Genomic DNA, 27,823 nt, shown 5'->3' on the forward strand with positions numbered 1-27,823 from the left:
CACCAAGAGGGCTATAATGTCTGTTAGACACATGGAAAAAAGCCCTGTGTAGGTTTCATAGTCAGTGACTGTTGTCGCCAAAGGTTGGAGGCCAAGGCGGGGATCTGAGTTTTGAAATCAGTTTAGGTTCTGTGGGGAAATTCTGCCACAAATCAACTCCACCCTAGCAGGGAATGAGCTAAGGCAAAGAAAGCAGGGACGACTTCCTGGCTGAAGAGAACCACTCTGGGGCTGAGGGGGAAAATACTAGTTGGTCTGTGGTCTCCTGGAATCACACTGTAGTCTGGACCCACCCCGGTCCCTGTCACCCTAGAGAAGGTCCAACACAGAGTGGTAAGAAGCCTGAGGCTGCTCCATGCTCAGAGCAGAGAGCAGAGGAAAGGAAGTAAGGGGCTCCCCGGGCCTCGTGCCAGGGAGCTCTGTCCACATTCAGTTCCTAAATCCAAGTCCTCAGATGACCCACCGAGGAGGCAAGCCTATGCAGGAGAACTGAGGCTCAGCTCTGGGCTCCACGCACTGCTTGTCTGAAGGTGGCCTGCAGAATCTGAGGTGCATATAGATGTCCCACAGTTCCCTAGGCTAGGGGACACATGGACCCATGAGCTCTGAGCCACCTTTAATTTGATTAACAGCGATAGCGGCCTCCATTCGAGAGCTGTCCTTTAGAGTTTCTTGCTAACCCTCCCTCGGCCCAGTAGGCCAAGCCAAAACCACAACTGAATCAAGAAGACGCCAAAGGTTAAGAATATCTCGTAATCCGGGGCATGTAGTTGACTCAACAGGTGAGAGCACTTGGCACAAAACCAGGATCCGTGGACTCTTGGAACTTACACGGTGGAAGGAGAGAACCAATTCCTGGGAGTTGTTTTCTGAATGCACATAGCCCACCCCCGCTCCACACACACATTAATTAAATAATAAAAATGTAAATTAAAAACTTTTGGGGGGCTAGGCATGGTGGCACACCCCATTAGTCCCAGTACTCAGGGAGGGCAGAGTGGTAGATCTCTCGTGGGTCTGTGAATAACCAGGAATACAGAGCAAGCTCCAGACCAGCCAGGGCTACCGTAGTGGAGTCCTCGCCTAAACAAACAAAAGAACAGAATTTGTAATCGAATTCCCGAGGGATTAGAAACAGGTGGATCCCTGGGGAATCAGAGACAGGAGGCCTAGAGAGACTTAAGAGATAATTTCCAGGTCCTACTAGGATATCTAAATAAATGAAGAATGAATTTACCTACCAGAGATCAAGGCAGAGTCAGGTGTGGTAGCAAACACCTTTAATCCCAGCACTCAGGTTAGGTGGATCTCTGAGTTCAAGGCCACATAGTGAGTCCTGGGGTCAGGGAGAGAGACATCAGGAGACCCTGTCTCAAAAAGAGCTAAAGAAAAACTAGCACGCCCGAAGGATCTGCTGAAGGATGCTGAGGCGGGAGGATCACGAGATTGAGGCCAGCCTGGGCTACACATTTGCTCTCCTTGGGAGCAGGGATGGGGGATGGGAGAGGGGGAAAGGGGATAACATTTGAAATATAAATACATAAAATATCCAATAAAAACTATTAAAAAAGGAAAAAAATGCTCAATGTTAATGGCTCCCCTCTAAGTAGTAGCACCAGAGGTCTATACACATACACACCCACACGAGTAAACACACAAATCCCGGGATTATAGGCGAGCACCATTGCTCCAGGCAAGCAAGAATCAGGTACAAGCAATGTTTAGCGCAAACCAAGGATCCAGTCAATGTGACTATCAGCAAGCAGTTAATTATTCCTGCAATCTACAATGTTCCATTTGATTCATTCCAATCAAACATTCCTTACAATATGTTTCCTCATTTCACCTTTTCGAGAGCTGAGATTAAAGCTAGGGCCGTGGTATGCACCCCACCGACTGAACTTCAGTACCACTTCCTCTTTCTGATCTGTCCCCTAAGTGGGTCCTTCCTTTCTCTTCAGAACAGATCTGGTCCCCAGTACTCTCACCAAGATACTGCAAACTTTAGATGCCACTAATCTGTGAACCTGGTATGTCCGTGACCACAGGAGTGCCAAAGTGTAGATCTGGTGATGGGACAGGAAGAGAGTTGCGCTTTCCCTAGGACTGAGCGGACTTGGTAGGAAGTGAAGAAAGGAAGATCAGTGCAGACGCTTCCAATCTGAGCAGACTTGAGCCTAGACACGATCGCTGGTATGTTGAGAAGCGACACGTGTCTCTCTATTCAGGGGCAGCCTGAGATCAGATGCCTGTGCGCGCTACTGGGTCCGGGATTCCGCGCAGGCCGCGTGGCTGGAGGGGTCCTACTGATCTCTGAGTGTCTTCAGGCCCTGAAGCTCAGTGGGAACTCTTTGGACAGCAGCTCCCGGGTGTGCCACCCCTGGGTAGATCAGCGCCGCGGATCAAGGAGTGGGAGAACGGGTTGTAAGGAAAGAACCGTGCTGGGGAGTGTGAACGGGAGGAAGGTCTGCAAAGGGGCTGTGCGCCCACGTGCTGCAGCGCAGAGATCCTGGGCTGGATTCCCCGGGTCCCTTTTCCCGGAGGGGCGGAGCCTGCGCGCGGCACCGCCTTCAGCCCGCCCCTCGCCGCGCGGGACTCGCGGGTTAGCAGCCCGCCGGTTGAGGTCAGAGGAGGCGGGCAGAAGGTCCAAACCCAGCGCCTGCGCGTGCTTAAAGCACCGGGAGCAGAGAGCAATCCGGCAGTCTGAGCAGCCCCAGCCCTTGACACGACCTGGACTACGCGCCACTACGGTCTTCCCGGCATGGAGGGCGAATGCCGGGTGCTCTCCATCCAGAGCCATGTTGTCCGCGGCTACGTGGGCAACAGAGCGGCCATGTTCCCTCTGCAGGTACGCGCTTCACTGCTTATGTAACCCGTCCAGGCTGCTCTCTTGCGGGTCTGCGGGTTCTCTGCTTGGCCTTTTCCGATTAATGACCTTGGCCCTCTGCCGCCAGCCTTGGGTTCCGATCGCGCCCTGGGCGCGCTGCGGACAGATCCTAGTGCACGCAGGCCGGGGGCGTGGAGTGCCCTGTATTGCTTACAGTGGGGTGATGCAGGTGGCACGAAACCCCCTGCCCGGCTGTGGCGCACACGGTAGTCTCTGAGGGTCTCTGTTGCTTCCGGCTGCCTGGGCAGCAGTGGGCGGGGGCTTCCCGAAGCGTTGAAATGCTGAGCTGGGAGGATCCTTCCAGGGGGAGCGCGGACAGCCTCTTTCTTGGTAGACACATTGGCTAGTGATTGCTCACTCTCTGCTGAAATCCAGGTTCTGCCTCTGCTTATCCTGTGTGCTTGAACCAAGGAGGAGGCTGGGCCACGCTTGGGTCCGCTGATAACTCTTGGGGTGGTCTGTCATCCACTTAAAGATAGGGCTGGAACCTCCTTGCACCTCCCGCACGCTTTTTCTATTCCTAAGAGACAGCACAGTTTGCTGAGTTTGGCTTTGGAAGCAACTTGTTAGAAGGGCTGGAGCCTTGCGGTTTTCCCAGAGCCTCTCCTGTGAGGTGTGTAACGAATGAGGCTGTCTCTGATCATTTCTGTTAGATGGTGCTTCCTGCTTGTGACTGGTCGCCCTTGGAGGCAACCAGGGTGCAGTGGGCATTGGAATGGGGGCCAGAGGTAATGTCAAGCTGACTGGTGGCACTTCTTGCCTGCCTAGTTCAGCGGAAAGATTGGGCTGGCATGGCCAGCCAGGTGGTGGCCTCCTGCTGCCATGTACCTTTGTGGCGGGTCACTGAACAAGGTGGCAAGTCCCCACTCCCCTTCTGCTCATGTCCAGCCACTATACTGACTCCTGGAAGATGTTAGGATGGGGCAGCTGGTTACTGTGGACCTGCAGGAAGGACCCAGAAGGAAGACAGGTGGCCAGAGGGCATCTAGGGACAATCAAGGGCTGTCCTGATGAATCAGGCATGCTTGCGGGGCAAAATAGAGGAATTGATTGTTACTGAACAGCATAGGAGATCAAAGTCCATAGGCAAGGGCAGTTCCTCAGTGTTTGAGCCCTTGCTGGTTGATAAGCCATGCTTCACCCACGTTGCCTTGTATACCCATTCTTGTTCTACCCAGAATGCACCGGTTTGATGCTTCTGTTCTTAACCATTGTTCTCACCTTGGGCAGAGGTGTGCAGGCCTCTGAGGCCCCGTGTCCTGTGTTTGCCTCTCCCACTTGCTAGTGCTTTTCCTTCACCTAGCATACTGTCTCTGGGTCCCCTGGTCCTCTGTCCTCTAGACTGTACCTAGGGCTCAGTGTCCTTATTCAGGATGGGGTTCTAACTGCTCAAGGGAGGAGACCCCCCCTCTTTTCCTCATTCCCCCTTCTCCTTCCCTTTTATTGGCTCTTTGTGAATATCACACATCATGCACCCCAATCCCACCCATCTCTCCCTCCCTCTGTACCCAACCTCAATCCTTCCACTCCGCAACAGTGGAACAAAAAAGGGGGGGGGGAATCTTGTTGTGGAAGCTGCAGTGTGTCCCACAGTATATATCCTTATGTCCACAGTTCTTTGCTTGCAAATGCAATGAGTCAGTCTGGTACAGGGCCTCTGGTGTCTGCTATACCATCAGTACTGGAATCTCACTGGGGCAGCTCCCCTCAGGTTTCCTATTGTGGCCCTGTGTCATGGGGATCCTGCGGTTTTTGGATCTGTAGGACCAGCTCCTTCACATACTCCAGCAGTTCACCAATGGGGTAGATGCTGGGGCAGGGCCAATTCAAAGTCTGGGATCTGGGCCTGACAGGAATCTAAGCTGGTCAGCCCACTATACCCACAGCACTGAGGTGAGCTATCTTGCCCTGCCTTGGCTGGCCCATCCATTAGAGCAGCCAGCACGGAGCAGGGCTCTCCTGCCTTCAGGGATGGCTCTATTGTGCTACCCAGGAGAGCGGTGCAGGGCTAGCTCTCCTAGAGTGGAGAAGGTGAGGGTGTGGCTAACTCTTCTGCACTTGGGATGGCTCACCTCCAACCCCAGCAATCAGAGCCATCTCAGCCCTGCTGCCCGGCCCACTGTCCTGAGTGTCATAGCCTGTGAGTGACAGGGAATAGGCCTGCCATGGATGGCAAGGGATGAGGGATGGGAGGAGGCTACCTGCCTTAGGTAGGGTTTCATTGATGTTGAAGGGCCATGACCAAGGCAACCCTTAGAAAACATTTCATTGGGGCTGGCTTACAGGTTCAGAGGGTCAGTCCATTATCATCAAGGTGGGGCATGGCAGCATCCAGGCAGACAGACTTGGTACTGAAGAAGGAGCTGAGAGTTCTACATCTTGATTCAAAGGCAGCAGAAGGAGACTGTTCCTCAGGCAGCCAGGAGGAGGCTCTCCTGCTCTGGGTGGAGCTTGAACACTAGGAGACCTCAAAGCCCACATACTCAATGTCACATTTGTTCCAACAAGGCCACATTTATTCCAAAAGTGCCACACCTCCTGTGCCACTTCCTGTGGGCCAATCATTGAAACATGAGTCTCTGGGGGCCAAATGTGTTCACACCACCTCAGTATCTCTCCCTCATGCACTCCACTGTCCAGCAGATAAGACTCAGGACCAGGTCTCCCGTGCTCGTGCCCTCAGGGTCAACTCCTGCAAGCCCCACATCTAGGGTCAGCTCTGCTGTGCAACCTATGAGAGGTGCAGCAGGGGAGGGGGCTCTTCTGTTTCTTGGGGTGCTTAAGGGTCTGCGGACGACACCTGTGCAGCCCTGGGTAGGGAGAAGCAGCAGAGATGGAGGAGGGAGACACTCCAGCATGGAGAGCCTCTCAGTGAGCATAATGGGGCTGGCGCTGGCAGAATCTGTGGTGACCTGGGGCCAGCACTGTCCAGCCTTTGAGCAGCTGTTTCAAGAGCAGCACCCCCAGGTCCAGAGCTGTGCTTGCTGGACACCGGATGTGTGTGGATTCTTTTTTTTTTTTTCTTTTCTTTTCTTTTTTTTTGGAGCTGGGGACCGAACCCAGGGCCTTGCACTTGCTAGGCAAGCGCTCTACCACTGAGCTAAATCCCCAACCCATGTGTGTGGATTCTTACTATGCAACCTGGAGTGCAGCTCTCACTCATATTCCTGAATATGGGGAAGCAGGGCTAGAAAGAGAGGATGTAGTCTTGGGCTGGAACCCTGAAATTTGTCCCAGTGCTAATCCTAGAAGGCCTCTCGGCTGAGGAGTCGTCCCTGGGACTGACCCAGATGTCCACAAGTTGCAGCATCAGGTGACTGTCCCTTCATACCAGAGGAATGGCTGGGGAGGTTTCTGGGGCTCCCCTGCAGACCTGCACCAAGCTGTTAATGAAGACTTCTCTTTTTTAATTTTAATGTATATGAGTACACTGTAGCTATCTTCGGACACACCAGAAGAGGGCATCAGGTCCCATCAGGTCCCATTACAGATGGTTGTGAGCCACCATGAGTCACCATGTAGCTGCTGGGAATTGAACTCAGGACCTCTGGAAGAGCAGTCAGTGCTCTTAACCGCTGAGCCATCTCTCCAGCCCCACCAGGGCTTCTAAAGTCCCTGGTGCTGGACCTGACTTGTGCCTGTGACTGGGGAGCCCTTTCTAGCTTCTGCCCTGGGTCACAGACTCTCACACCTGGACCATCACCCCTGGCTCCCCAGAGCTCCCAGTGTCCCTGGTTCAACCCTTCCAGTCTCCCACAGGCAGGGGATAAACAACCCCTCCAAGGAGGCAGCAGAACCTTGCCCCTGTGTTCATTTCTGCTTCTGGCCCCAGGCCAGACTATAGTGGGCAAGGGTTTCACATGGCCAGAGACACAGGAGGTGTCCACCAGGTGGATAATTCAAGGTTTGCAGGGCAGGAAGAGGGTAAAGAAAGGGACAGTGGGGACAGGCTCCTGGTCTCCTGCCTAACCCTTTCTCCCTCAGCTGTGCCTCAGGAGAGTGCCTGGGAAGAGGGGGCTTCCTGCCTGCAGGGTGGGCAGGGAAGGGAAGGGAAAGGAAGGGTTTATTAAGTGTATCTTGTTGCCTCCTCCCATCTACTAGGCACAACCTAGTCTTGCTTCCTAGTTTTCTGTGGTTCTAAGGACTGAGCCCAGGGCCTTGGGAGTGTTAACAAGCTCGTGCCTGCACTGAGCTCTGCTTAGTCCTCTCTTCCCTCCCTTTTAAAACAATGTCTCATGAAGGTCTGGCTGACCTGAAAATCACAGATCATCTGCCTCTAGCCTGGGGATTCACAATGTGTGTCACCATGCCCGGCTTCCCAATATCCTTGTTAAATGCCCCTGGGGGTTGAGCCTGGGGCCTTTCTCATACATGAATAAATACCCCAGCTATACCTCCAGCCCACTTCCTCCTGCAAAAGGCCAGAGGGAAGCTCCAATGGCTTCAGTGTCTCAAGGGTGTGTATGTGTATATATGTGAGCACACACAGGACTGCACACATATGTGCTGTGGGCTTCCTGAGTCAGTGTCTGCCGTCTTCCTGGCACGATGATTTGACACATTCTCTTTTTTTTTTTGGTTCTTTTTTTTTTTTTTTTTTTTCCTTCAGAGCTGGGGATCGAACCCAGGGCCTTTCGCTTCCTAGGCAAGTGCTCTACCACTGAGCTAAAACCCCAACCCCACGTTCTCTTTTTTTTAAGACTTATTTTATTTTGTGTGAGCTTTGCATGCATGTATATCTCTGCTCCTCACATGCTTGCTTGGTGCCTGAGGAAGTGGCGAGGCTCAGTGTGGGTGCCGGGAATCCAGCCTTGGTCCTTTGCAAGAATAACAAGTGCTCTTAACCACTGAGTCCACTCTTCAGCCCCCCACCCTCACCCCCCCCACCTCTCTCTTTTCCCCCAGCTCATGTTTTTTTATGTGTGTGTGGGGGGTCATGTCTCTATTCCATGTTCTTTCAGAGAAGACTGCACCCTGCCTTCAGAGCAATCTGAAAACGGTCAAGTTTAGGGTCTTAGAGAAAGGCTGCATATTTGATGTCAAGATGTCCCTTTGTAAAGGAGGGAGAAGCGGGGTCCTCAAGCTCTGCAGGTAGCTGTGGTCTTCTGAGTTTTGTGGCTGTGACAGAGGAGTCAGCTGGAGATGCCTCTCCTGCCCTGTCTTCTTACCCTCAATTCCCTCCTGGAAAAGCAGTCCCTCGGGAAGCTTAACCGAGGACAGCGCTGAGGCAGACAAGGCATGGCCTACACAGAGGCCGGTTGCTATGAGTGGTTGTGAGGTCCCATGGGTGGGAGCCTACTACTTACTCTAAGCCATGAAGGGAAGCTCATCCTGGGGGCAGTGTGCACGCACGCCCTTTGTAGAGTGTCCCTACCCTTTGTAGAGTGTCCCTAGACCAGAGCAGGGGCGGTTTTGAGGCAGTGGCCTCCAGGGGTGAGCTAAGGCCATATTGAGCAACTCCTCTGGGGTCAGGAATGCGGTTTTGGCAGCCCCCAGCCACCCCCAGCTGAGCCGGATTTGAGAACTGGCCAGCTGGCAGACAAGGAAGTGGTAGGACATCTCTTGACCTGCTTGCTTCTCAGTGACCATCCAGAACATATATTTGGGTTACCGAGTCTCAGAATGACCTGGGAGCATCGCATGCTGACAAGGTCAGTCTGAGGATACCACAATGAGCTCAGCACAGTCCCCCGCCCTTAGGGCTTCACTGCAGCCCAACACAGGCAGACCTGAGCAGTTACACAGGGTCCCTGGCTATGCCTGACTAGCACTGTAATTCTGTCAGCAAGTGCTGGGAGCCAGGCTGGGGGTGGGTGTAGGACCTGGAGTGTAAGCCAGGTAGGAGGGGAGATGCTGTGTGTGTGATGCAAGCTGTCCTGTGGCAGTTCACCACGGAGAGCAGAGAGGGTGGTTTGGCTGAATCAGAAGGCTGATCAGAGACCAGTGGTGGGAGACAGGAAGGCATGTGTGACCTTTGACTGTTAGAATGCTCAGGGTGATAACAGTCACAAGATGCTTGCCCAGCCTGCTTGCCGATTCCCGTCTGTGAAAGAGGTTTAAGCCTCACATCAGCCTGGGACTGGATGTCCGGGGCTGGAAACACCTGTGAGGCTCGGCCTGCCCCCTCCTCCCTGTCTCTAGATGCCTGTGGAAGAACCACACTGGAATATTCCAGAGCTCACCGGGCTCCTGCTGTGTTGAGCAGCTCTGCCTCCCTTGGAAGAGATTAGCTGAGTCGTTGCTCTAAATGAGCCACATCTGGCTGTGAGGCTTCAGGCTGTCTGAGCCTCTTTGCTGGAGGCTTGGTGATGCAGTAGTGGAGGCGAGCAAGGGGCCCCTGGGATGTGCGCAACCTGCCCACGACAGCCACCCCAGCACAACACACGTCACTGCTCGAAACGGGGAGAGGGGAAGAGGGGGCGGGGCAGGCAGGCCGGGGCGGGGTCTGAGGGTTACAAGAGGGATAGGGGGAGGAGCCTGGTCTGGCGGCCTTGGGCAGCAGGAAGCAGGAAAGACAAGCTTCCCTTGTGTTTTGATTTTTCACTTTCTTGGGTACCTCTTGCACTCCTCTGGGGGCATTGGTGGCTACGATAGTGGGAGGGAGGAAGTATAACAGGCTCTGGTGGGGTGCTTTACCCCAGGGGACAGCCTGAAGCTTCTCCACAGAACGATGCTGTCCAGTTTGCTCAGCCCCCAACCTCATCCATCAGCAGGTCTGGAAGCCCTGCCTCCTGCTGGACATCCTGAGAGGCAGACCCCGAGGGGCAGACCCCGAGGAGCAGCACCTCGGGCAGCTGTGGTAACCAGAGCTGCTGTCTCTCAGTGCCATTGTTTCTCCAGCATTAGTCCTCGTTGGCTTACAAGGTCAACCAGACCTTCTACATCTGCTAGAGCTGGGTCTTCTGAGTTTTGTAATAGTAGGCGCTTTTTCTAGTATGCATCTCTGCTGAGACATTCATGCCTTCTGTAGTGGATGTGAATTTGGTGTTGGAGGCTCGCTGGGTGAATGAGGTCAGAGTCCATGGAGATGTGGAGGAAGCCAGACCCTCCAGAATCCCTTCAGGTTTTGATACATTGCTACGGAGGCAGAGGCAGGCGGATCTCTGAGTTTGGGGCCAGCCTGGGCTACATTGGAAGTACTCAAGCAAAATGGACTACTTTGCAGGGAAGTGAGCTCTCAAGTCACAGGGGATGGATCTGAGCTGACAGGAAGAGTCCTCACCTGGTAGCAAGGCCCCTGTCTGTCCTTGCCTTCTCAGCTGAGGAAAGCCAGCTTTGCATATGCACTCTGGGAGACGGATTCTGGAAATGTTGCAACAAATGCATGAAATACTGACCCACCACTTTTGACAGTCATTTATTTGAAACGGAAATGCTGCCATAGTGGCTGGGAGCCATCATTCCGGAGCAGAAAATAGTCAGTTCTCTTTCAGATTCCTGTGCCCGCTCCGAAGGATTAATTATCAGCACAGGCAGAAGGAGCGGGGAAAGATAGCTTGGCAGGTATTTCGGGACCCATGCCATCAACGCTCCCAGCCTGGCCCATCACAGTGGATTAGAGTTTTAAGGGATTTGAGACGCTGACAGCTATATCGGTGCACAGAAGTCTGGAATAGGCAAACGAGTCTTGCGAAGTGCCATTTTTACATTTCTGGGTTAAAACCACCGCTAATTTCTGCCGAGCTGCTCTGGTGAATACTGGCTTTAGTCTCAGATGGGTTTCTGGATGCAAACTGTAAGCCCTTGAGCTCGGTGACTTAGCACAAGGCAAACGCCACCACCCCGAGAGTGGCATGTTGCCAGCGCCCAGAACCCCGCCCCTTACCACTCCAGGGCAGTCATTCTCCTGGTGCCTCCCAAGGTTTGTCTCTTATATCTGTTGCTCTGTCTCCTGGTCTCTCATTCTTCGTGCCCTGTTTTGCTGTCCCTTGGGCTTGTCTTGCCTTGTCCGGGAAGTTCTGCAGGTGAGCCAGGCCACTTCGTATCAGAAGGGTCAGGGGTTGTTGTTATTTTGTTTTCCTTTCGCACATTGGTGCTTGTATGTCCATGTTAGAGTGTCCGATCTAGGAGTTGTGGACAGCTGTGAGCTACCCGTCAGGTGCATGCTGGGTCCTCTCTGGAAGAGCAGTCAGTGCCCTTTAAACACTGTAGTTTTTTGGTTTTTGTAATTTATTTACTTAACGTATTTTAAATACAGAGATGCTCTGTCTATAGGTATAGGTGGTAATGAGCCACTATGTGGATGCTGGGAATTGAACTCAGGAAGAAGGGAAGCCAGTGTTCTTAACCACTGAGCCATCCCACCAACCCCAGGTCCGGGGTGTTTTTTTTTTTGTTTTTTTTTTTGTTTTTTTTTGTTTTTTTTTTTTATCTTTATTAACTTGGGTATTTCTTATTTACATTTCGATTGTTATTCTCCTTCCCGGTTTCCAGGCCAACATCCCCCTAGCCCCTCCCCCTCCCCCTCTCCTACTATATGGCTTCCCCTCCCCCCATTACCACCCTCCCCCCAACAATCACGTTCACTGGGAGTTCAGTCTTAGCAGGACCCAGGGCTTCCCCTTCCACTGGTGCTCTTACTAGGATATTCATTGCTTCCTATGAGGTCAGAGTCCAGGGTCAGTCCATGTATAGTCTTTAGGTAGTGGCTTAGTCCCTGGAAGCTCTGGTTGCTTGGCATTGTTGTTCATATGGGGTCTCGAGCCCCTTCAAGCTCTTCCAGTCCTTTCTCTGATTCCTTCAACAGGGGTCCTGTTCTCAGTTCAGTGGCAAGTCCGGGTTTTTTTGGTTTTTTTTTTTAGATTTATTTATTATATACGAGTATACTGTAGCTGTCTTCATACATACCAGAAGAGGGCATCGGATCCCATAATAGATGGTTGTGAGCCACCATGTGGTTGCTGGGAATTGAACTCAGGACCTCTGGAAGAGCAGTCAGTGCTCTTAACCACTGAGCCATCTCTCTAGCCCAGGTCCGGGGTTTTAAAGGTGTGCTATGAAGGGTCCTGTTTTCTGCCACTCCATGGTCACTGCCATCTCTTCCCTCTGCTGTCACGGGTCAGATTCACGGGGCTTCTTTGTTCGTGGGTCCTGGAGTTCTGGTGGGGGAAGTCCTCACTCAGCTCTCTGTTTACTCTGAAGTTCTGGCAAAGGTCTTAGGAGGCTTTCATATGCTTGACCTCTGTCGCTCTGGACTCTGATGGGTCCTGTCTCTCTGTTTACCAGCAGAGTCATGGCTACTGGGCCAGTTCCTCCTCATCCTGGGCCCTTGGCTTCCACACCCTGGCCGGCCCTCTTCTTGGCCCTTCTATTGGTGGCATCTACATTATGGGGTGTGTTTCCTTAGGGTCTTGTTCAGTGACCCCGGCACTGGTATAGAGTGGATTTGGGGTGAGGCTTGTCTTGGGGGATGGGAACCGGGACTAAGGGGAACCCTGGTTACCTGATGAATGGGGAATGGTATATGTGTGTGGTGAGTGGGGGGTGGAGGGAGAAAGGGAGATACTAAATGTGAGGAGGCAGCGAAGTAGAAGAGGCAGCAGGAGAAACAGGCTCTCTGGCTCTGCACGACACAGGGCATGCCTGGAAAGGTGGCTTCTGGTTTGTCTGGGCCCTCTAGACAGAACTTCGCCCCTTTCGGTTCAATTTGTGTGGAGGAGGGGGTCCCTATTTGAGCAGGCATCTGTGTGCATGGGGAGAGCCCCAGAGGTCAGCACTGAGTGTAACTCTCCATCTCTTTACCCTTAAAAGGGATTGGTTGACTCATTGGTGTCTGAGAATGTAACATAGCCAGGTGTCTGTGCATGTACACTCACTTGATTGCATGATCAAAGAATCCAGAAGAGTCTCCCGGAGTCTCCCCTTCTCTCCCTCCCCACCTGTTCCTGTGAGGCAGGGTCTCCCTGAACCTGGAGAAAATGCTTTCTTAGCTAAATTGGAAGCCAGCAAGCCCAGCGACCCTGGCTGAATCCCCCAAGGAGCTGGAGTTGGTGACAAGTGTGTACAGATGGCCTGGCTTCTTACACTAAGTGCTGGCATCTAAACTCGGGTCCCCGTGATTACCCAGCTTGCAAGCACCCCTAACTGCTGAACCCTCTCCCTAGTCCCCTCCTTGTTTTTTTTTTTTTTGTTTTTTTTTTTGTTTGTTTGTTTGTTTTTTTGCTTTTTTTTTTTCAGAGCTGGGGACCGAACCCAGAGCCTTGCGTTTGCTAGGGAAGCACTCTACCACTGAGCTAAATCCCCAACCCCCCCTCCTTGTTTTTTGAGACAAGGCCTCTGACTGGCCTGAAATTCACCAATTGGGCTAGGCTGGTTGGCCACAGAGCCCCAGGCATCCTTCCCAGCACTGGAATTGTGGGCCAACGCTGCCACACTAGGCTTGTTAGTTTTGCTCTTGTTTTCCAAGACAGGGTATCTCTGTGTAGCTCTGGCTATCCTGGAAGTCTCTTGGTGGACCAGGCTGGCTTTGAACTCAGATCTGTCCTTGCCTCTGCCTCCCAAAGGTTGGGACCGAGGGTGTGAGGCACCACGGAAGCACAAACTATGACTTCTTTTTTTCTTTTCTTTTTTTCGGAGCTGGGGACCGAACCCAGGGCCTTGCGCTTGCTAGTCAAAAGCGCTCTACCACTGAGCTAGATCCCCAACCCCCAAACTAGGACTTCTTAATGTGTATCGCAGAGATTGAAGTCAGGTCCTCCTGCTCACATGGAGAGCACTTTATTGACTGTATAAATGCAACAGCATGGCCTCTTCCTTTAAAATAAAAGGCCTTTGCACTCAGCGATAGCTTTAGGTAGACTCTGAGGTCCACAACTTGGTTGGTTTAGTGAGCTGCTCTATGTTCTGAGGATGAAACTCCCCACATGGAGCCTCAGTCTCTGCCCAGTGTCTCAGGAGGCTCATTGGTCCCATCTGGAGCTAAGAGAGGTCATTCAGAGCAGCAAGCTGCTCTAATGAGGTTGCTCTTGGGGAGCTCAGCCCTGACCTGAGACATTCTTTCTCTGGTTGACAGGGAAGGAGGAAGAGTTTGCTGGCTGGCTGGTGTGGTAGAGGCTGGTTGAGTTGACCTGCCCAGCTGGGTCTGGGTCCTACACCCTCAGGGGTGGTGGTTTGGAAACTGACATGGCCCTGTTCCCTAATCTGGACAGACAGCTGCTTGCAGGGGCTCTCTTTGACCACCAGTGAGCCCTCAGGGATGCTCCATGAATCCTTCAATGCATGCAAGCAAGGGGGAGGCGTGTCTCTACCCTGGCCTTTTGGGCAATTTCCCTGAGTAACTGAATAAATGACCCATGGTCAAGCATGTGTGGCCCTGAAGTGCAAACATCTGGCTGACTTGGGCAGAGCCTTCTGTTCCCACCCTGTGGCCCTCCTGCCACCTGGCTGGTCTCTCTCCTCTGTTACCCTCCTCAAGTTGGGACTCTAGCTGTGGAGGGGACCCCAGCTCTGGGTTCTAGGGGTCACAGACGGGCACTGTCACACACTCTTCTGCTTGTCCTGCAGGTTTTGGGATTTGAGGTTGATGCCGTGAACTCTGTGCAGTTTTCAAACCACACAGGTAGGATTTCAAGATGGTCGTCCTGGGGAGGGTGGCCTGTAACCTGGCCCTGGGGGAGTAGCTGCCACTCCTTGAGGTGGGGAGGGGGATGGATCCCAGAAGGGTCACTCTGTACAGGGTGTACCGTCACACCGTGCTGATTTGCACACCCACTGTTCTGGAGCTGCCAGGTAGGAAAACCTCTCTCTACCTCAGCTTCCCCCCCTCTGCTAAGCTGGCATTCATACCACCTCCCCTGTGGTAGGGGAGCTGAACAGGTAGGTCCCAGCGAGGGCCCCTGTGTCCCCCTGTGGTCTGCTGGTGGCCTGCTTGCTTGTGTCCACTATGGCACTACCTTGTGCATGGGAGAGCCCCATGTGGCTCAGTACCAGCAACAGGGGAGGAGCGTGCGTGCGTGCGTGCGTGCGTGCGTGCGTGCGTGTCTTGTTCTGGACACCCAAAGACAGCACTGCTTATTGCTAAAGGGAACTGTCCTTGGAAGCCCCTTGAATTGTTTGAGGCAAGAGTGTGCTCCCCACAGCCCTGACCTGTGGCCTCTGGAGTCCATGGTGACTGTAGCTCTCCTTGTTCTCTGTGCTGGCAAGAGAACAAAGCCACTTGGGTGTTTCATAGTGCCTGTCCTGACAGTGTTCTGGACACAAAGAGGACTTTGGGAGCTCAGAGTGTCCCAGAGCAGCCCAGCTGGTCACCAGCAGGAGGTAAAGGCTCAGAGGATTTTTACACATTTCTGAGTGCAATGGGTTTTAAACAGGGAGGGAAGATAGGAGCTGACAGTGGGCCTCCATGTTGGAGGCTGCTCAGTACCAGTGCCCATGCCTTTGAAGTCCCAGATGACCCAGGGCCACCAGTGAACTGCATGGCCCCCCTTGACTCTCACTGCTGCTTTGGGCACTGTTATGTGTGTTTAATTGAGATGGCTCGGAGTGTGAACAGTAGGGCTGAGTTCAGTTCTGAGGAGCGTGCTGTGTGGGATCTCCATCCTTCTGGGTGGGATCACTGCCATGCTGTGGGGGATCACGGTGATCTGTGCTCCATCTGGTGCTCCACAGGCACTGAAAACACCTGAGTCCCTTAGGGGCTGTGTGTATACCTGGAAGGCTGGAGATGCTGAAGGGACACAAAGCTACATTGGTGAAATTCAGAGTTCAGTGGTTGGCCCCACCTGGCATCTGTATTTCTGTATAGTGAGTGCCCAGGTGTCCTGCATCTCAAGAAGGGTCCCAGAGGCCTGGGGTCCTGGCCACTGCAGGCAGAAGGGCATATGTCTGGGCCAAACCTGTTCATGCTTGTCTCTTGCTAGGATTTGACCCATGAGTTGTTTGGGTAGTGATTTAATTTGTTTATGGGAGAGCCAGACAGAAAGAGTGGGAGGGGACAGGGTGGGCCCTTACCTGCTAGGGGTGTCAGGTGACAGTGACCCAGCAAGTTGGCTTTGGTGGTGAGAAACACATAGAGGAGACTGGGAGGCAGACTGGGCTCAGGGGTAGGGATTGGGCGGGCTGTCCTGAGATGCCCTGATGAATAGAGAAACAAACAGCTGTGTGGCCACGAGTTCCTATCCACGTCCCATCTTCCGGGACACCGAGTCTCTCCTGCCCTGGACTGAGTTGATAGAAACCAGGCTTGGGAAGGGGGAGACCAGTGTTCATCCCCCACAGTATAGGAACAGGGTGGCTTTGGGTATTGGGATCCCTCTGAGGTACTGGGCCCAGAGCATCCATCTGGGGCTAAGGCCAGCCCTCAGAAGACCAGCTCACTGGCTTTCCTCAAGGAGGGGAGGTGGCTGTTGTCAGCTGAGATGGCCACCAGGGAAGCCTGGGCTCCCCCATCCACACTTATCGCGTTTTCTTCCTGCAGGCTATGCCCACTGGAAGGGCCAGGTGCTGACGTCCCAGGAGCTGCATGCGCTGTACGAAGGTCTCAAGGCAAACAGTGTCAACAAGTATGACTACGTGCTCACTGGTGAGTGTCCCCGGACCCCAGGGAAGGGTCCCCATCCTGTGGTGACAGGGATAGACCTGATTCACCTCCCTGGGCTCTTTCCTGGTTCCAGCCTTCCTTCTGGAAGGTAGTGGTGTACCTTAGGCACCAACACATCTGAGTGGCATCCTGGGAGAGAGGAGGGAGGGTGTTGGAATGCTGCAGTGACAGGGATAGGTCCAGATTCCTGCTAGGTTTCTTGTTGTATTTACTACTAATCTTTTAGTTTGTGCGTGTGTGTGTGTGTGTGTGTGTGTGTGTGTGTGTGTGTGTGTGTGTGTTTGTGCGCGCGCGTGCGTGTGATGGGTAGGGATGCAAGTGTGTGTCCATGTTTACACAACTGAACACAGTACCACAGCAAGGGTTATAGGCGGTTGGGATCTGTCATGTTAGCTGCTGAGAATTAAAAGATTTATTTATTATTATAATTATATGAGCACACTGTCGCTGTTCTTGGACACACCAGAAGAGGGCATCAGATCCCATTACAGATAGTTGTGAGCCGCCATGTGGTTGCTGGGACTTGAACTCAGGACCTCCGGAAGAGCAGTCGGGGCTCTAACCACTGAGCCATCTCTCCAGCCCCTTAATTGTATATTTTATGAATTTACATTCCCATCTCTAGAGAGGTGGCTCCCTCTCCAGGAGTTCTGACGGTGTCTCCTGACTTCTGAGGACTCATGCGCACCCATGCATACATACCAAGCAATTATTATTTTTTTTTTTGGAAAGATATGTCTTGAAAAAGTTCAGTCACCTGTCACTTACCTGGAGTCCATGTGTGCACACCTTTTCCTTAGCCACAGGGTCTAGCCTGTCCCTATACAGAGGCATGACTTGATTTCATGGTGCTTGTAACAGCAGATGGTGGAGGGGGGTCAGTGTGTCCTGTTTTAAGAACTTTAACCTGGATTTTTCCTCCCAAGGTTACACGAGAGACAAGTCCTTCCTGGGCATGGTGGTGGATATCGTGCAGGAGCTGAAGCAACAGAACTCTCGACTCGTGTACGGTTAGTATCCTGTCATGCTCCTTCTATTAGGGAGGAGAACACTCCTGTCCTCTGGCCACCTCCCTTACTGCCTAGCCTTACTTACTTGACACAGAGACCTCGAAGGAGAGGCCTGTGGCTAACTCATCAGGAGGATTGGGAAGGTTTTCAGGGTGACCCTAGGGTTTCACATGGGGGGCATGAGGAGAGGTTAATTATGGATGAAGGCCTCAAGTGCCCAAGATGGGAGAGGTTTGCTCTTAAAGAGGTTAAGGTAGTGTTAATACCTCAGGCAGGGCAAAAGGTGTCGGGGGCGGGAGGGGGGTGGTGACTAGGTGGGTACATCATGTCTTGTTTGTCTGCATAGCCTTCGGGGGGGGGGGCGCACTGGCCTGCCTGCCAGGCTTCTCTGGGTCTGTGTGCCACATGGTGCAGACACAGCGTTACCAGACTCATAGTCCAAGGCTAGACCCTGAGTACCAGTCTCCCAGATGTGCACAGTGGACCTGCCCCTGAGGGCCAATAGCCCATTGCTCTGTCCATGCAGTTGGACCAAGGCCCAAAGGCAATGTGCTGGAACCTGGGACAATGCTGTGAGACTCAGCCAGGTCAGGGGGAGGGCACGATGCCAGTCCAGGTGACCTGAGGTAATGTGTTCTTGAGACAAAGGAGTGAACAATGGAGAATTGATGGGACCCCAAGGACCTAATTGTCTTGGCAGAAAGTGCAAGTTTCTAGGGGACACATTGTTCTTGTGTAACCCTGTGCACTAATATTTTTTTAATTGACTAGGGATGGGGCTCGGTTGGTAAAGTGTTTGCCCAGCATACATGAAGCCCCGGGCTCGATCCCCAGGACCACAGACACTGCATGTGGAGGACTATGCCTGTAATATCAGTTCTCAGAGGGTCAGAGGTTCAGGGTCATCCCAGCAACATAGTGAATTCAAAGTCAGCCAGGACAAAATGAGAATGTGTCATCCGACCAGAGCACACACTTCTCTTGCAGATGCCCAGAGTTCAGTTCCAAGTACCTACGCTGGTGGCTCACAGCTGCCCGTAAATCCCGTGGCAGGTGATCTCATGCTCTTCTCTGACCTGCTGGGCATCTGCACACGGGCTGCATGTATATCCATGTCCGTATAGATGGACATACATGCAGTCACACACTCGTACATACCAAATAAGCTGCACCATCCGGGATAGTGTATAAACACACACAAAAGCAGCAACAAAATAGAGGCAGCAAGTGTTGGGAGGATGTGGGGAGCTCGAAGCCCTGCACTGCTGATGTGAATGAATGTGAGGTAGGCCAGTCACTATGGAAAACTGCCTGTCAGTCAGGAGAAAAAGTTGGTTGTGGAGCTGGGCACGGTGTGCGCATGCCCTCATTCTCAGTTATGTGGGAGGCTGAGGCAGGCAGACTGTGGGTCTAAGGCTATCCTGGGCTACGCACTGAGACCCTGTCTCAAAAAGCAAAATGAAGAAAGCTGTGTATGTCTGCCATTGGGAGCCACAGCAGCTGCTGACCAGATGTTCTGTCCTCCACAGTGTGCGACCCTGTGATGGGCGACAAGTGGAACGGAGAAGGCTCCATGGTGAGTGGACGCAAAACCGCTGTTAATGTGGTCTGTCATCTGCTTTGAGCCAAGTGAGGGTCCCCTTCCAGGTAAACCAGTGTGGTCACCCTACAGGCAGGTGTGTACGGTCTGTGCCTGCATAGGCTGTCCACATGTCCCATGGCAGTCATAGATGGCCTGTGGGCAAGCTGTTTAGTAAACCTTCCGGTGTGGACACCAAAGGGAATATCCTACGAGTTTCTCCTGTTGTAGATGTTTCTCCCTGAACACTTAATTGCAGACTCTAGCAGGGGAGACAGCTAGCCATTTACCTTTTTTTTTTTTTTTTTTTTTTTGGTTCTTTTTTTTCGGAGCTGGGGACCGAACCCAGGGCCTTGCGCTTCCTAGGCAAGCGCTCTACCACTGAGCTAAATCCCCAGCCCCCTAGCCATTTACCCTTAACTGCAGGACTATATTCCTCTCTCCAGAGGAGACATGTTGGGGTTCAAGCCCATAGCCTCTCACATACTCTGGCACTGAGATGGGCTAGTACTCAAACACATTATGTAAGAACTCTTGATTCCATGGTCAGTCCCGAGTCTAGGGGTTGCCCTGTGGTATCATTAGCTCTTTACCAGTTTGGGCCAGCCAGTGGGTGTCCATCTGGGTAGGACTTTGGACCTCCATGTTAACTGGAAGGCCAGAGATTGGAACCCTGGACCTCACACAAATGCTGTTAAGAATCATGGCAGCAGACAGTTATTTCTGTGTCGTGTGGGACTTGGATGTCAGGAACCAGACAGCGGACATCTGTAATTCTAGTTACCTGGGAGCCGAGGCAGGAAGAGTGAAGCTTGAGGCCAGCCCGAATCCTAATTTTTATAAAGGAGCTTGGAGGTATAGACCATGCTTGCCCAGCAGGCACAGGCCCTGGGTCCATTCCCAGCATGGAGTTAATAAGAAACAGTTAAAGACAGCTCTGAGCTGACCTTGGTGAGTCACGCCTGTAATCCCAGGACGTGGAAGGGAACAGGATTGCTGTGAGTTCTAGGCCAGCCTGACTATGGGGTAAGAAATCATATGGGGTGGGGAAGAGAAATACTGTTCTGTGGAATTCTTCATGGATAACTTAAATCAACCATGAGAGGACCAGGACTTGGTGGGCTCATAGGTATGTCATACGTGGAGATGAGACACCCCAAGACTCAGGCCACCAGAGCCAGGTGGACCCCAGTCTCATCTGGCATGGCCTGAGGGCCTGGTGTCGCCTAAGTCATCCTGTGTGGTCCTGTGTCTTAGCCCCCTATCTCCTTCCCTCCCTTCTTTGTTCTGGTGAGCTGAGGCCTTCCCCCCCTGCCCCAGGCCCTTCTCTTGCTTGGTGACACCCTTCTCTGTCCCTGTCACCCCCAACTCGGATCTGCAAGCCCTCAGTTGTGTATTCCTCACGGTGGCAATGCCAGGTCTTCCCTCCGGCTTTGGGCTTTGGGATGGATCCTCCGCTGGGCTCCGTCCGTGTGAGTGAGCCTCCTCCTTTGTCTCCCGTGTTCTCCAGTACGTTCCCCAGGACCTGCTTCCCGTGTACAGGGAGAAAGTGGTACCCATGGCCGACATCATCACTCCCAACCAGTTTGAGGCTGAGTAAGTAACCATGTGGCCAGAAGGACCAGATGCCCCAGGGAGCCCTGCAGAGCCCAGGGCCTGTCCTCACACGTGCCATGGCAGCCCCCCATCTGCCCCCTCAGGCCCCTGGATGGCCCTCAGGAAGCCTGGCCTGCACTGTACTGATCATGTGACCCTTGCCTGTAAACCTGGACCTTCTGTGGTTCCCATTGCCTCTAGGGAATGACGGTCACTCTATCCCTCTGGCTCTTGGTCCATGATCTTGTGGCCCACAGTACCTCCCTGCTGGAGAGACGCTCCAAGGAGAGAGAGAGGAGGTTGGACATGACCAGCTGAGGGCTGATGTGTCTGGGAAGCTCAGGTGGAGCTGCAGGGCACAGATCTCTCTCAGTGCTCAGAGCACAGAGCACATGGCCCTGCCTAGCTAAAGAGCCAGCTTCCAGAAAAACTGCCAGTTACCCAGACTGGCTGGGTACAGGCCTCTCTGCTCTGTGAGCAGGGTCCTGCGAGCCCTGTATGCACCCATGGGTGGGTGCTGTTAGACTGAGCAGCTGAGGGTCCCAGGCCTGAGTTCTTCCCAAGCGAGGGAGGGCTCTGTGCTGCCAGTCATTTGTGGCAGGCAGGTTGTGAGCATTGCTTGACGGGACCCTCACAGTTCCGAGAACATGGGTTACCTGACTGAGCTGTGGTGGAAGTCAAGGTGTTATAGGTATTGATTTTGACTACTGTCCTCTTTAGGGATCACCACAGTTTGGAACCTCACCATGTAATGGATTTCTAAATCACACACTTCCCACGCTAAGCCAGTAGATGCTATGATGGCTCTCTGTGGAGGATGTAGGTCAGGGGTCAGGATGGCTGTATTGTAGGGTCTGGCTCACTTCTGTCTGTGTTCCAGGTTGCTGAGTGGCAGAAAAATCCACAGCCAAGAAGAAGCATTTGCGGTAAGGAGAGCTTCACACACGTCCTAATGCCCGGGGAAGGAGACACCCACCCATCTTCAGGAAGGGATGATTACCTGAGGGACACTGAGCTCTGACATCGGGTGTGACAAACTCCCTGCCCTTGTCACTGACCGATGCCTCTGTCAGCTCTGTACTCAGTCCACCATGTGGCCCTCTCTGTGACCTGTGGCTGCCTGGTCACGTCAGCCAGTAATATACAATATGACACAATGAATCAAAAAACCCGACAAGCCAGCGAGGACAGAAGCTTGCTCCTCATTGGTGGATATCATTACCTTCCCAGGTCCTAAGGAGTTGGGGTGGGGACCCGCGCTTCCTCATACTCTACACTGTCCGTTCCCAATGGTCTGGTTGAAAGTGGCTGAGCACAGGCTTGGCCATGGGTCTGCAATGTTTCTCTGGAAGCCCATCAAGGGTCCTGGTCATGCCTCGCTGCTGGATCTGTCATTGCAGAGAGGGCAGTGGCCTCCCAGGGCCTGTCCCCCTGTCCCCTTAGGAAGCTTGACTGACAGGAAAAGCCACGGTGTGTGGCTGTGCTGACACTCTCTCCCTTGCTGCTGACAGGTGATGGATGTGTTGCACCGCATGGGTCCTGACACTGTGGTCATCACCAGCTCTGACCTGCCCTCCCCAAAGGGCAGCGACTACCTGATGGCGCTGGGAAGCCAGAGGATGAGTAAGTCCTGTCCCACCTGCTCCCCCAGTCTCCTGGGCCCATTTGTTTACGGAGCCCATGGCATTCAGGTTTCAGAGGATGCTTGGGACTCACTAGGAAGATTATGCACGGTCAACCAGGGGCTAGTTCCTCTTGCCCCTGAGGAGAGTCAGACAGACAGAAGGCAGGTTCAGGACGGGCCTCTGTGGAGCCAGCTGGGGCTGGGTGGGGTACTGGGGACATGAGCAAACTCACCCATCCCCACTCACTGGATATCCATGCAGTGCCCGAATTGGCAAGTTCCCACGCCTGCTGTGCTGTGCTGACTGTTCATACATGCAGCACCTTAATTAGTCGGACAAACAGTGTTACAGTGCAGGGAGCTGGGCCACAGGCTGACAGGAACCCCAAGTTCACACCCATTGTCTCCAGTGAGCATTCTGGATGCAGAAGGGTGTAGGGATGTGTATCTGAATGCTTGTGTGTCGCACACATGCACATAGACGCACACAAACGGTGCATCCAGGCGGTTCCTGGCACACTGAGTGTGTAACACCGTGCTGGCTTTATCTTCTAAGGGACCAGTGTTTCAGTCTCCCTTGGGATAGTGGGGGCAATGGGGGGTGGTCATGATGGTCCACATGAGTCCCAGAGCTACTGAAGGATGCCACACCCTGTCTGTGTGATATCTGAAGGAAAGGCATTGTTGACCTTCCTGTCACTTCAGAGAAGCGGGGACACGTTGGGTTGACAGGTTCTGACCCTTGTCCATCTGAGAAGTCCCAGACCCAGTGACCTTGCTTATGTCCTCCCCCAGGGAAGCCTGATGGCTCCACAGTGACCCAGCGCATCCGGATGGAGATGCGCAAGGTGGATGCCGTCTTCGTGGGCACCGGGGACCTCTTCGCTGCCATGCTTCTGGCGTGGACACACAAACACCCCGACAACCTCAAGGTCAGTTGTACTTGTTGCTCCTCCCCACAATTCCCTCTGGGGAGAGAGTGCACTGTGGTTCTCACTGTGAGAGAGAGGTGCAGGTTACTGGGCATGGGCCTTAGCCAAGGGTCTTTGGGAAGGTAAAGTTGGTCCTGGGCTCAGAAGCCGCTCTTGTCAAGTCTGTAGCGATGCCTCCCGTGTTTGGGAAGTGGTGACACTGAAACAGCCTCTGGGGCTTGGATTTAAAGTTGCAACCCAGGGAGATCATGGAGTAGCTCTGGATACACGAGACCTGGGTTTTGACCCTCAGACTGTAAAAAAATTAAAGGGTAAAAATTAAAACTCACACAACAGTCAACCAAAAATCCTGGGCTCATGAAGGCTTTTGGGTGCCTCCTTGGTGACCCAGGAGCCACTTCTGTAGCTGGTCTTTGCTAGTTTGTGGGTTCTCTTGTGTGCACCCTTTATCTCCATAGTTTTACCTCCTAACACTGAGAGAACAAATGATTGGATTGAAGGTAGAGATTGAGATCTCTCAATCTAATTTCTTTCTCATTTCTTCTTTGAGCACGACCACTAAAAATCAGGCATCTCTGTGGAGGGCCGTCCTGCAGTCAGCCCAGTGGGGGCCCAGCCGCAGTGTGGGTGTGAGGGACAGTGAGGCCAGCTCCCTGGTGACTGAGGGAGCTGGTACTTGAGGATGTGTTCAATATAGAGATGCTAAGCAGGTGGGTCACCTGTGTCTCTGTCCTCTCCACAGGTGGCCTGTGAGAAAACGGTGTCTGCCATGCAGCATGTCCTGCAGAGGACCATCCGGTGTGCAAAAGGTACCTGTCAGTGCTCTGCCTTCCATTGTGGCCCCTGGAGGTGGGCAAGAGGGAGGGGGAAGCTCTGCCTCCCAGCCTCTGTCTCCTGCTGCCTGTTAGAGGGGAGGCAGCAGGGGGCAGTGTGGAGCCCCTCCTGAAGCAGGACCTCAGAACTGTGGGAGGAGGAAGGGTGTCTCAGGTTCCACCGCACCTGCTCTGATCTTCCCTGTGTTCTGCAGCCGAAGCAGGAGAAGGACAGAAGCCCAGCCCGGCTCAGCTGGAGCTGAGAATGGTGCAGAGCAGGAAGGACATCGAGGACCCCGAGATCGTAGTGCAGGCCACGGTGCTGTGAGGGCCGTGCACACTCACCCTGACACACACCGAGCTGAGGTGTCCGTCTCCATCCCTGTGAAAAGCTGTAAAGTCTGCCTTAGAGCCATGATGAAACTTGACATTGTGTTCCTCCCTGAGAGTCGGGTCTCAGACCGTCTCTGTCCTGAAAATGTGCCAACGCGCTATTTTTTTAAAAAATGACAAAGGCGTCATCGAAATGTGTGATTCAGACCCATGGCCCCTTCCCTAAAGGCTCTGGGCCTCTGACTGCCTCATGTTGACTCATGGGTATGTGGAAGGTAGGTGGAGGAGGGGAGCCTGCTGCCTCTGGACCCTTCTGTAGGCTACTGACTGCCATTGCCCTTGTGGATACACAATCCATGATTGTGCAAAGACTCTGCCTGTGTGGGCACTGACTCTAAAATTGGGTTAGGTCTTCACCGTTGGCATCGGGAGAATTAGGCCAAATATCTTCATCGCCATTCTGGTCTTTCCCTTGTTCCTGCATTAGTTTCTCTGTGTCTCTGCTGCCCTTCGGGTGTCCCCGAATGTCACTTATGCAGCTGTGAGACTGTGTGGGAAGCTTTCATGGCCCCATGTGTGGCTACGTAGGCTCACAGGCACGTGGTGACTGTGACAGGGACCTTTTAAGGTAGCAGAACATTCCCGGGGATCTGTGAGCTTCCCAGGTTATCTGCAGGGCCTCCTGGAACTCAGGAGCAAACTCTAGGAAACGGACCAACATAGGGCTGAGCTGCTGAGCGCCGGGCAGCTTGGAGGTTGAGGGAAGTTTGCCACACTGGGCTCTTGTGGGCACTCACCCAGCCCTGCAGGACTGTCAGCTGGCAGTGTCCCTGCCACATGCTGCTGGGGACAGTGCATTGCTGCACAGGGGTTTGCACAGACAGGGAAGGAGAGGCAGAGATGGCCCCTGCCCCTGGTGGCATAGTTAAAATCTGATCTCCCTCCCTCCCCCTCACTCCCATTTCTGTGCCCCGCTTATGCTGAGGGCCAAGAGGGCCTTATGTGAAGCCAGCTGGCTCCCTGCCTCCTTGGAAGTTCTGCTCCTGTTCAGAGCATAGGGTATTGTGCGTGCAGGGGCAGCTCTTGGTTCCCATACTGTGACTTTTTCTGTTTCCTCGTGCCAAGGGTGAATTTCCTGGCTCTACTTCCCGGAGTTTAGGGTCCCTAGTCATGGCTGTGACTTTGAGCATTCCATCCATGACTTTCATGATCTTTCGGTCCACACCCACATCCCTGCACCTCAGCCCTTGAGACATGTATCTTCTGGGAAGCCACAGCCTAAGGAGAACTGGGAGGCAGGAGGAGGTGGAGAGGACATTGTGCCCTCCCCTAGAAGCATAGGGTCTCATGGACCTCTGAGTGTCAGGCTGCCACACCCCTTCCCCTATTAAAGTACCCCAGGTAGAGGAGATGCTGGTCCAGGTGGACCTGAACCAGCTCCATAATGTGAGCTCCCCGTGTTTCTAGTCCCAGGCTGTGAGACAGATCAGCAGGTGAAGGTGCCTGTGGATACAATAAGCCTTACAACTTTGAAGGAAGCAGGGAACTGGTTTCTATAAATCTCTCTCTCTCTCTCTCTCTCTCTCTCTCTCTCTCTCTCTCTCTCTCTCACACACACACACACACACACACACACACGTATTTTAAATGTAATTTAATTCAATTAATCAATTTAATTCAAATGTGATTGAAAAAATGACCTTGAGCAATAGTACCCCAGTACTGTCCGGTATGGGCAGGAAGCCTGCCATGTGTCCAAGGCTGGTGCCAAGGTGACACCTCTGATCCCCAAGAAAAAGGAAACCAGAGTCAGTATCTTAAACGTGAGGACCAGCCTCATTCCCCCAAGGCTTAACAGAAAAAAGCCCATCACTACCTCTCAGAGAGCAGAGAGTACCACCTTGCCAGCAACTCGGGAAACTTCCCTTTTCTTGGCAAGTGTTGAGATGGGACTGGAGAGGTGGCTCAGCTGGCAGAGTGGTTGCTACCCAAACACAAGGACCTGAGTTCAATCCCCACCAGGTGTGGCTGTGCGGGGCAGTAGGGAGGAGGAAACAGGAATTTTCCTGGGCTCACCTGCCAGCGAGTGCATTTGTATTGGTGATCTGAGTTTCGATGAGGAGAGACCTAGTCTCAAGACAATAAGAGGAGAGCAATTTGGGAAAAAAAAGGCATCACAGGTTAAGGGCAGGCATGGGGCTGGGGATAGCCTGTGTGAGAGACAGTGGAACAACTGCTCCATTGGAACAATTGTTCCTCTGGGACAATGGAACTCTGTGTGGCAGTTTTATGTGTACCGGGCTAAATGTGCAACCACACCAGGAAATGCTTAGCCCTTTTCCTGTAGCCCAGCTGATGGGGTTGGGGAGGACCCTGTCTTGCTAACATAGCTGGGTGAGTTCTGCGCACCCCCTCCCCATGAGAACTTCCTCTAAAACACTGGACTTTTTGGTCTCACTTTTCCTATCTGCTTTGGAGCTAACAGGACAGAAGCAGAGGCTTGTGAATGGCCAAGGCAGGTGACTAAGAGGAAGATGCTGGTGCTTTGAACCTGAGCACAGGCCCTGGGCAGAAGTAAGGCTTCAATGAACTGTCCACTGCTGTGCCAGCAAACAGGCACAGGGTCTGGCTCCCTCGTATCCAAATCACAACTGGCTTTGACTTTCCCTTTTCAGAGCTTAGTAATGAAATAACGTGTTGCCCGCTCCCTGTTGGGGACTTTGATTTTGTGTCAAAGCATCTCCTTCAACCTGCTGGACAGGGATTCCCACATATGATTCTATTTGCATCACTGCCTGCTCCTGGTAGGTATTCCTGGGCCTCTTACTTTCCCAGTATATTCGTGATTGTAAAAATGACAGTGTCCTTTTCTTTAACTTTCGAGAGCCCACTTTGATTGATTTTGCAGTGGGAGAGGTCTGGGCTTTGCTGTGCTGTAGTGGGAATTTGAAAGGAGGGGACTGTGTGCCCCACAGGCTGTTAGAGGTCAGACTGTCTCCTGTCCTTGTTGAGGATGCAGGGCCCCTGGAAGGAGGGGGGTTGGCCACAGCACTGCTGAGGCCCTCGCTGTGTTCCAGGGCAGCTCCCGGACACCGTTCCCAGCTCCCATTGCTTCAGACCTTACACTTTAAAGAGGAGAAGAGAAGTGAATGTATTTTGTCTTTGATCTCTGGTTCTTGTGGCCCTTTGGGGGATCACTCACTTGTGGTACCAGTCCATATTTTCGTAGTTCTCAGGTGCCCAGTGACCACAGGCTGACCTAACCACGGCTGGCACTGCCCCTCCAAGAACCTTTCCTCTGGGGCAGGGTATCCACCTGGACCAGAGGGCACTGGAGTTTGAGTGGACAGGTACAGACCCAGGCTTTGTGGATGTGCCCTCTAGTGGGTGCCACAGCCCAGTACCCCTTCTTATAGCTGCCAACTGGAGCACCTCCCTTCCAGGCATCCACGCAGCTACCTGCACTGAGAGCCTTTGGAAATCCGGTCTGCCCATGTAAGGGAGGGTGCTGAC

At 53.1% G+C, this 27,823-nt stretch overlaps 1 protein-coding gene across 1 annotated transcript; it reads left to right on the plus strand.

Moving 5' to 3' along the window:
- Positions 1-2,644: 2,644 nt before the first annotated feature.
- Positions 2,645-24,682, plus strand: Pdxk (pyridoxal kinase). The gene is made up of 11 exons (NM_031769.2): positions 2,645-2,848; positions 14,390-14,444; positions 16,302-16,406; positions 17,351-17,434; positions 18,964-19,010; positions 20,524-20,609; positions 21,490-21,535; positions 22,121-22,232; positions 23,029-23,165; positions 23,908-23,974; positions 24,193-24,682. The coding sequence occupies exons 1-11, from the start codon at positions 2,762-2,764 to the stop codon at positions 24,303-24,305; spliced, it is 939 nt and encodes a 312-aa protein (NP_113957.2). The 5' UTR covers positions 2,645-2,761; the 3' UTR covers positions 24,306-24,682.
- The last annotated feature ends 3,141 nt before the right edge of the window (positions 24,683-27,823 follow it).

This window comes from Rattus norvegicus, chromosome 20 (genome assembly GCF_036323735.1).
Source record: "Rattus norvegicus strain BN/NHsdMcwi chromosome 20, GRCr8, whole genome shotgun sequence".
In the NCBI taxonomy this organism is placed as follows: domain Eukaryota; kingdom Metazoa; phylum Chordata; class Mammalia; order Rodentia; family Muridae; genus Rattus; species Rattus norvegicus.

Excerpts from the sequence above, each read along its gene's own strand:
- Pdxk (NM_031769.2), top strand. The coding sequence starts at position 2,762 with ATGGAGGGCGAATGCCGGGTGCTCTCCATCCAGAGCCATGTTGTCCGC. Across the intron at positions 17,435-18,963 it reads GAACTCTCGACTCGTGTACG|TGTGCGACCCTGTGATGGGC; the intron begins GTTAGTATCCTG and ends TGTCCTCCACAG. Across the intron at positions 19,011-20,523 it reads GGAACGGAGAAGGCTCCATG|TACGTTCCCCAGGACCTGCT; the intron begins GTGAGTGGACGC and ends CGTGTTCTCCAG.